The sequence below is a fragment of the Acinonyx jubatus genome, chromosome D3 (assembly GCF_027475565.1).
Source record: "Acinonyx jubatus isolate Ajub_Pintada_27869175 chromosome D3, VMU_Ajub_asm_v1.0, whole genome shotgun sequence".
In the NCBI taxonomy this organism is placed as follows: Eukaryota; Metazoa; Chordata; class Mammalia; order Carnivora; family Felidae; genus Acinonyx; species Acinonyx jubatus.
In genome coordinates, this window is record NC_069392.1 from 15897582 (window position 1) to 15910604 (window position 13023).

A 13023-nucleotide genomic window follows, 5' to 3' on the forward strand; every position below is an offset into this window, starting at 1 on the left:
TATCCACCTCCTTTCTTTGTTGTGTGGGTGGAGTCGCATTCACTTGGATCAAAGGTACACATGATGAACTCCACTACACTGAGTGACTTCCCACCTGTCTCTTCAGCCAGTCATCCTGAAAGCATTTCCCTTTGGTCCCTGGAGGAATCAGGCAAGCGTGGTCGGCACATCCGAATAAATTCATCATAACCATTGCGAAAAATAAATCTGGAGCACCTTTGTGGAGAATTCATGCAGAAGCAAGACTGAACGCTGCACAATATCTTCCTTCTGCCCTGCCATCCCTGTGCCAAGCCCTGTCTCTCTTCCCTGCCATTTTTCCAAGTTTCTTTCAGATCAAGTATTTGAGTTTTGAATTATAATTCCCCAAATATGCTGGCTTGCAACTTCCTGGGTTGAACCTGATTTTATTACTGCTTGCGCATGAAGCCAGCCTCTCCCAATTCTCTGTTAGGCCTTGGGTCCCTAAGTTGCTTACTGCATTTGTCCAACTCAACTCTGGACCCATCGCTGTAACCACCAGGCATTTCAGTCACACAAGTAAATAAACCGCTATAGACAGAACCACAAGGATACTCAGAATTCTGAGAAACCTTACCAAATTTTAGGTCTTTTTCCAAAGGCTTTGAATTATTAAGGTGAATGATTGAGATACTAAACTCAAGTCTATGACTATTAAAAAAAAAAAAAAAAAAAGACGATTCACAATTTCCCTCCATGCCAGCAGCTTCTGTGATTCCAAAACCACATCACACTTCAGCCCTGCACACTGTTAGTTACAGCATTTAAGTACCGAATATTGAGGTGGAAATGAAGACCCAAAGCATGGTAATGAAAAGGCAGTCAAAGCGTGACCTTGTCAGATAAACATTTGGACCCAGGGGCAAAAGCCAATACAGCACAGTGTATCGCTTCCTTTTCTGAAACTCAGTCATTCAACATTTCAATTTCTAGGGATTTGTCCTTCACAGAAACGTTAGCAGATGTGCTCAAAATAGACAGGAAGATATTCATCATGAGCACTGCCTGTAACAGAAAAATAATCAGAAATGACCTAAAGGTCCATCAGCAGGGAAGTGGAATTGACCTAAAAGTCCCACCCACATAAAACCATATTAGGCACATGAGGTAGCTCAATCTCCACTAGAATATATTACATATTCTTTAAGGGCAGGAATTTTTGTCAGTGCTGATCACTACTGTGAACACAGTACCTAAAACGGAACCTGGCACACAACAAGTGCTCCGTAAATATTTGTTGAGTAAATATAATGCTAAGTGAGCAAAGCTAGTAGCAAAATATTACATACATATGATCCACTTTGTGTAAAATTAAACAAAAGTAATGTTAGAACATACACGCAAAGGGTTGATAACTGCTTGTTGACTGGTACGCATGAGCTCATTACATTATTCTCTTTACCTTAAGACCCCCTTCAAAATGTCCATAATAAATATTTTTATAAGGACAAAAAAAATTGCAACACTATGCACCAAACTGTTAACAGCAGTTATCTTAGATAAGATTTTGAGGGATATTCTCTCATTTTGACCTTTATTTTTATTTTTAATTTATTAGACAGAGAAAAAGGAAGAGAGTGCAAGAGTAGGGGAGAGGGGTGGGGGGGGGGGAGAGAGAGAGAGAGAGAGAGAGAGAGAGAGAGAGAGAGAGAGAGAGAAAGAGAATCCCAAGCAGGTTCCAAGCTCAGCCCAATGTAGGGCTCGATCCCACGACCCTGGATGGTGACCTGAGCCAAAATCAAGAGCTCATATAATTAAATAAACATGGGGTGCTTCGATGGCTCAGCCAGTTAGAGCTGTTTACTTAATTTTTTTTATCATTTGGACCTTTTATATATTTAACTTTGTATTATGTTTAGAATTGGAAAAAAAATTTCTTATAGTTATAACTCACCCATACATACTACAGTTGTTAACATACAGAAGCTTTTGCCTACAGTAAATGTAGCTGAAAGAGTATAGGATTAAAGCTACCGTCAAACCACCAAGAATAGTCCAATGTCAACAATTATCAACACTGTTATTCATGTTTTATTTTTTTAAGTTTATACACACACACACACACACACACACACGCACACACAAGTGGGAGGGGGCAGAGAGAGAGAGAGAGAGAGAGTGAGTGAGTGAGAGAGAGAATCCCAAGCAGGCTCCATACTGCCAGGGCAGAGCCTGACACAGGACTCAAGCCCACGAACCGTGAAATCATGACCTGAGCCGAAGTAAGATGCCCAACCGAGCCACCCAGGAACCCCCTATTCATGTTTTAATATCAGTTTATTTTTTACACAAATTCTACAATACAATACTTACAATTTTGCCCCTTTGTTCACTCGGCAATACAATCATTCAATCAATATTTACTGAACATCTATCATGTGCCAGACACTGTTTTAGGCACTGGGAATAGAACAGTAATTAAGAAACAAAAATCTCTTCCCTGGGTTCCCAGATGTGGGTTCCCTGTCCTACTTTGGCTCCAGCTAGGGATACCACTTCAGGGCCATACCCGCTGTCTCATTTCCTCCAACGGTCTCCATGCAGTAGCATGGAGTAGCAACAGTCTCTTATGCAGTAGCAACTTTTGGGCCCTCCTACCCATGTAAGAACACTTAGATTCCAAAACAGAAACTTAAAAAGAGGTTGGGGGCGGAGGGGCAGGGGAACCAGACATACTAATGTAATCACCCTTTTCCAATCACAGCCTCTCAGCCGTACTCTCCAGGAAGCCTCTTCAAAAATATGAAACAGTTCCTTGCAAGAGAATTCTATTAGAAAAATCTGCATTTCGCTAAGCCTAAGCCCCCTGACTACTGAATGAGTCTAGAAGATCCACTACTTTAAAGTAACCAGAGGGCAGACTCAAGACTAATGAAGGAGCCGGTAGATGGCTTGATAAATTAGTCTGTCTCATAATTTCCCTTCCCCTCCCACTCCCTATTTGAGGATTTAAATATTCAAGAAAATAAGGTGGGAGTTTATTCAAATAAATATGGAATAATGAATAGTACCCAAGTACATTTCAAAGTTAAAGACCTACAATATATTAAATATACATGGAGGCTGGTGGCTACCATTACTGGATAACATTTATTATCTCCAGTGTGCCAGGCAACGTAAGCCTAATCTGTGCACTAACTCATTCAAGCCCCACACAGCCTTATTGGATATGCATTTTCCCCATTTTGCAGATAAGGAAACAGAAAAGACAAGTGGACATACATTAATTTTATCTACTCAAAACTCTCAGCTCCTTTGGGTACTTCCACATCCCCTATTCCATGAAACCCTGGTAATTGCAGTGCCCTGAACCCCTAGGCACCCAGATGAGGCCCATAACACTTGACATCCTGGCCCAGCCCCTGGTCACGGGGTAGACAGATGACCCAGAACAGAACCAGTTAAAATCTTTCCTGGGGATCCTATTAATATAGAGAGTGGAAAATAAATATTGCATAAGGTGTGGTAACCATCTCCAAAGATGGTGCCAACGAATCATACACACACCTCCTAGAACTCACGCCCTTATGCCTAGACTCCCTGGCACATGGAATCTGGGCAGCCCCACGACTCACTTCAAACAAGACAATGCAGCAAAAGAGATCTTATGTCCCTTCCACACCTAAGCCCTAAGAAGTCCCGGCAGTTTCCACCTTGGTGCTTTTGAAAGCCCTGAGCTACCATGTAAGAAGTCGACATCTCTACTAGAGAGACCATGTAGATCAGAGGTCAGCAAGCTTTTCTTTAAGGGCCAGAGAATAAATATTTAAGGCTCTGTAAGCCATATGGTCTCAGTCACCACTACTCAAAGGCCTTGTAGTGTGACAGCAGCCACAGGCAGTATGTGAACAAATAGGCCTGGCCAACACCTTCCATTAAACTTGCTTTACAAAACAGGGATCCCAGGCTGTAGTTGGCTAACCCTTGATGGAGAGACCACACAGGGAAGCCACTTGGAGAGCAAGAGGCCTGGAGACTTCACAGAGACAGGGAAAGGCCCCGTCATCCCAGAGTCCCAGCCAAGTCCAGCCTTCTAGGCAACATACCAGACACTGTGCAGGCCATCTTGGACTTTCTAGACGAGGAGAGTCCTGGGTGCCTGCAATCTTAGCCCAAGTCACATGGAGTGGAAACATCCTCAACCCACAGATTCATGAGGGGTAATACAACGATTATAGTTTCAAGGTGCATGGTTGAACCACTATAGTTCAAGGTGCATGGTTACACAGCAAAGTCGCATAAGGGAGGGTTTCTCAAACTCGGCACTACTGAAATTTTGGGCCAGATAATCCTATGCTATTCTGTCATTGCAGGAAGGTCAGCATTATCTCTGGCTTCACCCACTAGATGCCAGGAGCACTCTTCCCTGCAAGTTGTGACAACCGAAAATGTCTCCCAAACATTGCCAAGTGTCCGAGGTTGGGGGGTAGGGGGTGCAAAACCACCACTGGCCAAAAAACACTGATGTAAAGTAATAAAATACAAAACTGGGACACCAGCAGCCCACTCCCCCACATTGAGGAAGACACGAACAGGGTGTGGCCAAGGCCGATTTATGACTCTCATAGGCCCTAGATACAACTGCCTTCATCAGCCTCTTCCTCCATTAAAAAAAAAAAAAAAAAAAAAAAAAAACAGGGGCGCCTGAGTGGCTCAGTTGGTTAAGCCTCCAACTTCGCCTCAGGTCATGATCTCACTGTTTGTGGGTTCGAGCCCCGCATCAGGCTCTGTGCTGACAGCTCAGAGCCTGGAGCCTGCTTCGGATTCTGTCTCCCTCTCTCTCTCTCTGCCCCTCCCCTGCTCACGCTCACTCACTATCTCTCTCTCTCTCAAAAATAAATAAACATTAAAAAAAGTCAAAAACTATATTTTATGATACCACTGACAAAAGGATAAATACAACCCAAAATCACTATAATTATTTTGTTCATAGTTTTCTTGTTTCAAACTAAATTTAAATTAAGTTAATGAAAATAAGTGCAATTTATTAAAATTAAATACTGTGCCTGCTATGCCTGCAGGATTATCAGCCCTGAGTGGGTATAAGGATGGAGCCAGTGGGGTGCCTGGGTGGCTCCGTCGGTTAAGCGTCCGACTTCAGCTCGGGTCATGATCTCGCAGTTCGTGAGTTCGAGCCCCGCGTCGGGCTCTGTGCTGACAGGTCGGAGCCTGGAGCCTACTTCGGATTCTGTGTCTCCCTCTCTCTGACCCTCCCCCATCCATGCTCTGTCTCTGTCTCAAAAATAAATAAAAATTAAAAAAAAAAAAAAAAAAAGGATGGAGCCAGAGGACTAACTCACGTACCTGGATCCAGCCATGCCTAAAGTTTGACCCATCCCTGGATGGGCTTCACGAGCTCAGTTTCATGAGCCATAAATTCACTTTTTTGGCCTAAGCTAGTTTGAGTTGAGTTTCTGTCACTTGCAACCAGGAGACCTGACTTATCTGTTCTCCCAAATGCAACAGGTGGAAACTGACCTTAAAACTGAGTCTGCCTTCCTCAGAACAGAGTTCCTACTCACTACCACCAACCACTAACTCATTCTGCCTCGGGCATTTTTGCAGTTTTCTCTCCCAGAAGACTTTTCCAGAAAAACCTCTCCAAACTTACATTTGCGGACAAAGTTGCTCACGTGCTTAATCTTCATCAGAGCAGGCTGACTGCATTCTTCAAAGAGAACGAAGAGGGCATCTAATATCCCTTCTCGGGAAAGAGGAGACATCTGCTGTTGAGTCAGAAAGGGTGGTTTCCCCTAAAAACAGCAAACAGCAGATGGAGACACTGTCAATAATGAAAAGCTTTGATCAATAACATCCACACAGAGTAAATTACAAGCCACCAACTCTAACTGCTCACGACACACACTAACAGCACAATTCTGTGGCTTCATTCTTTAAAGCGACATCAATGGAGAGTCATTAAGTTATCACTTGTACAATTCCATTATTGTGGGCTTCTTTCACCAGTGCCTGGGAAGAAAACCTTCACGAGCGTGCCATTAATAAGAAAAGGCCCCTCCTTCTTAACAGTCTGAGGCTCATGGGAACATTGACTGCGGACCCTGCTGGTTCTGACGTGTTTCCATGTCTCTACAATAGGACACAATGATTGCTACATCTTTCAAGTGCGCCCAGAGGTTTGCTAATATAACTGCAGCTTCTTTAATTTACTTGAACAATCTAAAGTAGTGTGAACGAAGTGCCCACACTGAAGCTGAATTTATTCATGACCTAGACCAACAGTTCCAAACTGGCAGACTGTATCTAGCTCACAGACATGTTTTGTTTGGCCTGCGGCATTTATTTATATATTTTTTTAAGTTTATTTCATTTTTGAGAGAGACAGAGTGTGAGCAGGGGAGGGGCAGAAAGAGAGGGAGACACAGAATCCAAAGCAGGCTCCAGGCTCTGACCTGTCAGCACAGAGTCAGACTCAGAGCTCGAACTCACGAACCGCAAGATCATGACCTGAGCCAACAGTCATGATCAGACACTTAACCAACTGAGCCACCCAGGCACCCCAGGCCTGCAGCACTTAAATTTGAATTTCCTGCCAATATTGAAAAATCAGGAAATTCCATTCAAAAGAAAGGGTGGGATTTGAGGGTTCTCCTAAAATACTGGAGGACTGGGCAACATCGTCCCACATTCCCATCTGGTGATGCTGAGCTGTGGTTGAGTGATGCTGCCCCTCTGTAGTGAATGTGTTCAGCAGTTCACTGCAGACCTCACTGCCAGTCTTCCATCTGGCCCATGTGACTCACTTATACTCACTTCCTGGCCCCTAGGGACATGAGTTTGCAACCTCTGGTCTAGAGCAAAGATTTCCATGGGCCAAGCTATGGATTGTGTGGGGTCTCTCTGCCAAGATGGCCACCAACAGGCCCTCTAACTCTGTAGGTGCTGCTGCCACTCCCATCAAGAGCCAGAGTCTATTTCTCCTCCCCTTGAATCTATACTTTCTCTGTGACTTGTTTTAAGCAACAGAAGGTGACAAAAGTGACACTGTGCCAGTTCTGGGCAGAGTTCTAAAGGAGCCTAGCACCGTCTGCTTTTCTCTTTGGGGAAGCCAGTCACCATGTAAAAAAGCTGAGACCAGACGGGGGTCAGCAAACTATGGCCCATAGGCCAATCTGGCCCACTGCCTGTTTTTATAAATAAAGTTTTATTGGAACATAGCCACACCCATTCATTTACATACTGTGGCTGCTTTTGTGCTACAGTGGCAGAGTTGAATAGTTGGAGCCACTCCCAAAGCCTAAAATATTTATTATTTACAGAAGAAAGTTACCAGCCCTGGGTTAGACTACTGAATAATGAAGGACTTCATAGAGAAGTCAGCTAGAGGAAAAGTCAGATGCCCCAGCCAGCAGTCAGCACCCAGGTGTTCCAGTCCCAGCCAAGCTCCCAACATAATATGGCCCCTTGAGTGACCCCAGCTGACATCACAGGGTAGAACAGAACTGCCTACTTGAATCCAGATAACCCACAGAATCAGAAGAAAAATAAATCATTGCTGCTTTAAACTTTGTGAATGGTTTCTTACACAGCACTGGATAATAGACGCAGACTGGTTACGTTGAATCACCCGAAGAACTTAGCCAAAAAACAGCAAAAAAATTCTCTGGTGCTATCCCCCACCTACTGAGTGAGAATTTTCCAGGTTGTGGCTTAGAATCTGTTTTTTTGTTCTTTTATGTTTACTTATTTTTGAGAGAGGGAAAGACCAAGAACAAGCAGGGGAGGGGCAGAGAGAGAGGGGGACACAGAATCCGAAGCTGGTTCCAGGCTCTGAGCTGTCAGCACAGAGCTCAAAGCGGGACTCGAACTCACAAACTGTGAGATCATGCCCTGAGCCGAAGTCGGACGCTTAACCCACTGAGCCACTCAGGCGCCCCTAAAATCTGTTTTATTAGCAAGCTCATCAAGAAATTCAAACCTCAGCCAGGTATGTGAAGCACTGGGTCACAAGCCACCATACCTGCCACTTTATAGTTCTGCCACAAACTCCAAAAATTAATAAGCCTTTGTTCCTTTGTTCTTTAGTAGTTTGGACTAACTACAGCAGCAGTTCCCAAATACAGTACTGATTCTTAACAAAGTTCTCAAGTTGGCCAAAAATGAGAAAAAATGAACACCTCATAATGATTTGTCTATAAAGCTAGATATATTCAAATTTTAAAGTGGTCTTTTTTTTCTGAAGTAACATCCTTCCTTTGTTGCGTTTCTTAAAAAAAATTTTTTGGGGGCGCATGGGTAGCTCAGTCGGTTGGGTGTCCAACTTCAGCTCAGGTCATGATCTTGTGGCTTGTGAGTTCGAGCCCCGCGTCGGGCTCTGTGCTGACAGCTCAGAGCCTGGAGCCTCTTCAGAGTCTGTGTCTTTCTCTCTCTCTCTCCCCCTCCCCCGCTCACACTCAGTCTCTCTCTCAAAAATAATTTTTTTAATTTTTTAAAATTTTTTTTACGTTTATTTATTTTTGAGACGGGGAGAGACAGAGCATGAACAGGGGAGGGTCAGAGAGAGGGAGACACAGAATCCGAAGCAGGCTCCAGGCTCTGAGCTGTCAGCACAGAGCCTGACGCGGGGCTAGAACTCACGGACCGCGAGATCATGACCTGAGCCAAAGTCGACCGCTTAACCGACTGAGCCACCCAGGCGCCCCTTAATGTTTATTTTTGAGAGGGAGAGAGACAGAGCATGAGTGGGGTAGGGGCAGAGAGAGAGGGAGGCACAGAATCCTAACTAGGCTCCAGGATCTGAGCTGTCAGCACAGAGCCCGATGTGAGGCTTGAACTCATGAACTGGAAGTTCATGACCTGAGCCACCCAGTCACCCCTGTTGGTATTTCTTAAAATGTCCCTTATTTATAAAAAAAGAAAAAGTCCCTTATTTTTGAAATGAAAGGACTGGAGATAATAGGCCTTTCTCTGTACATCCTTTACTTGGCAAAATAAAAAGCTGGCAAACCTAGATTAGCCCAGCAAATTTGTGAAACTTTGCTGGCTCAAAAACCTAAAAATCTGCCACCTGCCAACAGAGAAGTCGTTGGAAAGTTAAGCAGAATGTTAGTAGAAGCTAAGACCCAATCTAGAGTACTTCCCTGGATGGAAAACAAAATCACTACTCTATCTAAACCTTGGTAAAATAGCACTGTACGGGAAAGAACAGTATCCAGTGCCTGTTTAGACAAATGTCATGTGTATGCTACAGTTGCAAATAATAGCAGTCATGGGGGCAGGGAGGAACTCATCATTAAAAAAAGATGAACTGGAGATCTACCCACAATCCTTGCTTCCATAATGACACTTAAATATAATATACATTTAATAAACTCTGACACACACTGGTAATGTCGCCAGTTGTTACATGTCCGATCTCTGGAGCTTGGCGCTGCCATTTACAAGCTGCATGATCCTGGACGAGTCCTTGCCTCTCTTGCTGCCTGTCTCCTCCTATTTAAAATGTAAGTCAAAACAGTCCTTACATCTGTTCTGATGCGAGATAATCAGGAGCACGCTGGCCCTGTACCCAGCTCTCTGGAAGCCACACTTGTTACATAATGAGCACACTATAAGCCCTTAGTAAATTTTGTAAGAAGTTGGAAAAGTTTTGGAGTAAAATGTAGAGGGGCTAAAATGTGGCAGTACTCCAGTCAGCTAGGGTCAGAGGCAGACTATTCATTTTTGAAAAATATCTCATGGCTTAAAATGGCAACAGGGAAGATGGCATAGAACAACCTAAGCCTTCAGTCTGTCTCCACTGATCTGTTTGAACATTCCCCAATACCAGTATTTTGGGGGGAAAATGTCATCAAAAAAGTATTAGTATTTATCATCATACAGGTATCCATGCATAAATACCCTCCTAAATATAATTACTGTTAAGTAAACATAAAATTTAAAATATTATTTAAATAAATGTAAATTAAAATAAAATTTAAAAATAGAGTTACTGTTAAGTAAACATTACTGGGGCACCTGGCTGGCTCAGTCAGTAGAGCATGCAACTCCTGATCTCAGAGTTCTGAGCTCAAGTCCCACATGGGGTGTAAAGATTACTTAAAATCTTTTTTTTTAAATGCATCATTACTAGGGCACCTGGGTGGCTCAGTCACCTGGGTGGCTCAGTTGGTTAAGCGTCCAACTTCAACTCAGGTCATGATCTCAAGGTTCATGAGTTCGAGCCTCACATCGAGCTTTGTGCTGATAGCTTGGAACCTGAAGCCTGCTTTGGGTTCTGTGTCTCCCTCTCTCTCTGACCCTCCCCTGCTTGTGCTCTCTCTCTCAAAATTAAATAAAAACATTAAATTTTTTTTTAATTTATCATTACCATAACTAATATCATTTCTACACTTGATATTAATAATAGTTACCATTTATAACTATTGGCTTATCAAGAGCTAAGTGCTTTACATAAATTATCATTTAATCCTCATGACAACCCTCTGAATTTGGTGCTCTAACCTCTATTTTCAAGAGTGGCAAATGCAGGCACCTTAGTAATTCAGTTGGTTGAACGTCTGACTCTTGGTTTTCAGCTCAGGTCACGATCTCATGGTTTGTGAGTTTGAGTCCCCACATCTGACTCCACACTGACAGTGCAGAGCCTGCTTGGGACTCTCTCTCCCTTTCTCTTTGCCCATCACCCATTCATGCACTCTCTCTCTCAAAATAAATAAAATAAATCTTAAAAAAAAAAAAAAAAGAGTGGCAAATGGGTTCAGAGAAGGCAAATGAGTCACTCAAGGTAACACAGCTAACTAGTGAGGGGCCAGGATTCAAACCTAAATCTTCACTACTATCCATATTGTCTCCCTGACTTGTGAATATATAAGTCAAACAAGGATTTCTACACCAACAATGTTTCATCTACATCAAAAACAAAAGAATTAGAAATCCACTTGGAAATTATTTCCTGATAGTAAGCTTTAATACTTCTGGGGTGATAGAAATATTTTATATCTTTTTTTCTTTCTTTCTTTCTTTTTTTTTTTTTTTTTTAAGTAGGCTTCATACCCAGCACAGAGCCCAGCACGGGGCTTGAAGTCAGGCCCTGAGTTCAAGAGTCAAATGCCCAACCGACTGAGCCACCCATGCAACCCAGAAATGCTCTATATCTTGAGTGGACTATGGTTTTCACAGGTGTGGGTATTTATCAAGCTTTGTTTTGTTTGTTTTAAATAAACATCTCTTGAATGAAAATAGGATTACACCTATAGCAATTATGGTCAAATATTTTCTTGATAAATTTTGTTTTTCTTTCTTTAATAAAAGGACAACACTTAGTATAGATATGTAAAGTGTGAGAAATAATTTTTTAAAAAAAGAGAGAGATCTCCTTTCAAGGACAAGTTCAGCTATCTACTCCTCTGTCTGTACAATGGCTCCTTTTTCCAAAACTATCAGCAATATAAAACATCCAATGAGATTTCTCCTAGAAGATTAGCCTCAGTCCTATAAGGATAAGAGCAAAAAGGAGGGGCCAAGGGAACACACGCAGGTGAAGGAGTTGGCAGCCTGTTACCTGGAAGAAATGATTCAACCTGGAGGCCCGGCTGGCAATGGGTTCAGCAGCACCAGCGTCCAGCAGATTCCTTGCTCCATATTTGAACTTCAACATCTCTCCAAAGGTGAAGAGATATAGGAGCAGAGCAAGTGTGTGCTACCAATTTGAGGAGGAAGAGCCTGAAAAATCCTGATCTTCTTCAAGATGTTGGGCACAGGGAGGTAAAAACAGTCACCACACAGGTCTTAGGAAGTTCAGTCTGGCAAATCTGACATTAAAGAGCAGATTTTTAGTCACTGTAACAGGAGGTAATACACTTATCTGACATAATCTCTTACTTATAAATTTATTATCTACTCCACCTATAGTGTAAGCCCTTGTGGAGCTCCACAAGGGCTTACACAGAGCCAGGACACATAGCAAGTTCTAATAAATACTTACAGAATCAATGACTTAAATAAGTAAATAACATAGTATGTTGGAAAGTAATACGTGCTACAGGGGTTAAAAAAGGAGAGAGGGAGAGAGCAAGGTAAGGGCAATTGGTGTGTGTGAGCAATTTTTAACAGTGTAGTCAGAGTAGACTTCACTGAGAAGGTAACATCTGAAGCAAAACCTGAAGTGGGTAAGCAGTTAAGTCTTGCTGGTGGGCGGGAGAGGGAAGAAAAGTGCGCCGGGCAAAGGGAACAGCCAGAACTAAGACTCTGAGGCAGGACCTGGCCTTCGCTAACAGCAGGGAGACGAGAGTGACTGGAGTGGCTGGAGCAGAGGGAAAGGCACTGGAAGTTGGAGGTGACGGATGGTACCGAAAGTAAAGACACAAAATTGTCACGATCACACGGATAATAAGGAGCTGCCGCGCTCCACTAGCCGGAATAATGCAGTTAATGCGGACAGGTAAATGAGGCAGGGCGGATCACACACGGGACCCCACCCTGTTTAAGAAGGATCTCACAATTCCTCCCGCCCCACGGCACCACCTGCAGACCTTTCAGCTCCCTCGGAGGGGGACCCGCGCACCTCCAGCCTGGGAAGACCCTCAGGCCCCCGGCAGCCTTGGAGGCGGCAACACGGCCCTCCCCGCAGCGGGGGGGAAAGCCGGGACTGGTGTGGGTGGAGGCGGCCTATCCCCGGGTTTGCAGAGTGGGGTGGGGGAGATATGGGCGTGAGGGGTTCACACTCACGCTCCGCCGACCCAGCCAGTGCGCGTTCCACTCCGCCCGAGGTCTCCCGCCTCTGCATTTGAACCCCGAACAGCGTGGGCGGGGTTCAGCCGTGTCCGGACCAATCAGAGTGCCCGTTTCTAGGAGGAACAGCTGCGTGTCAACAAAATTCCGCCTAAATCCTAAAAGGGATAGAGGAAGTGGAAGGGAGAACCAATCAGATTGTTACTTCCTTTGACTCGTGACCAATGGAAAACGCACAAGGGCAAACGCGGCCGGGCAGGTCCTGGAAGTTTGAAATTGACGGTTAAGCGGGGTGCTGCATTTATGGAA

At 43.9% G+C, this 13023-nt stretch overlaps 1 protein-coding gene across 17 annotated transcripts in view; it reads right to left on the reverse strand.

Moving 5' to 3' along the window:
* Window positions 1-12818, reverse strand: part of CIT (citron rho-interacting serine/threonine kinase) — a 166409-nt gene extending 153591 nt beyond the window's left edge. For 13 of the 17 annotated variants that reach the window (XM_053206540.1, XM_027043931.2, XM_027043924.2 and 10 more), the window contains exons 1-3: window positions 12712-12818; window positions 11546-11795; window positions 5633-5774 (exon numbers count right to left, since the gene is read on the reverse strand). In XM_053206540.1, coding sequence (XP_053062515.1) covers window positions 5633-5774; window positions 11546-11641 — 238 coding nt within the window. In that variant the 5' untranslated portion in view covers window positions 11642-11795; window positions 12712-12818. Of the gene's footprint in view, window positions 1-5632; window positions 5775-11545; window positions 11796-12515 lie in introns of all 17 variants that reach the window. The other 4 variants (XM_053206551.1, XM_053206550.1, XM_027043928.2 and 1 more) reach the window with 3 other exon arrangements.
* Between the last annotated feature and the right edge of the window lie 205 nt (window positions 12819-13023).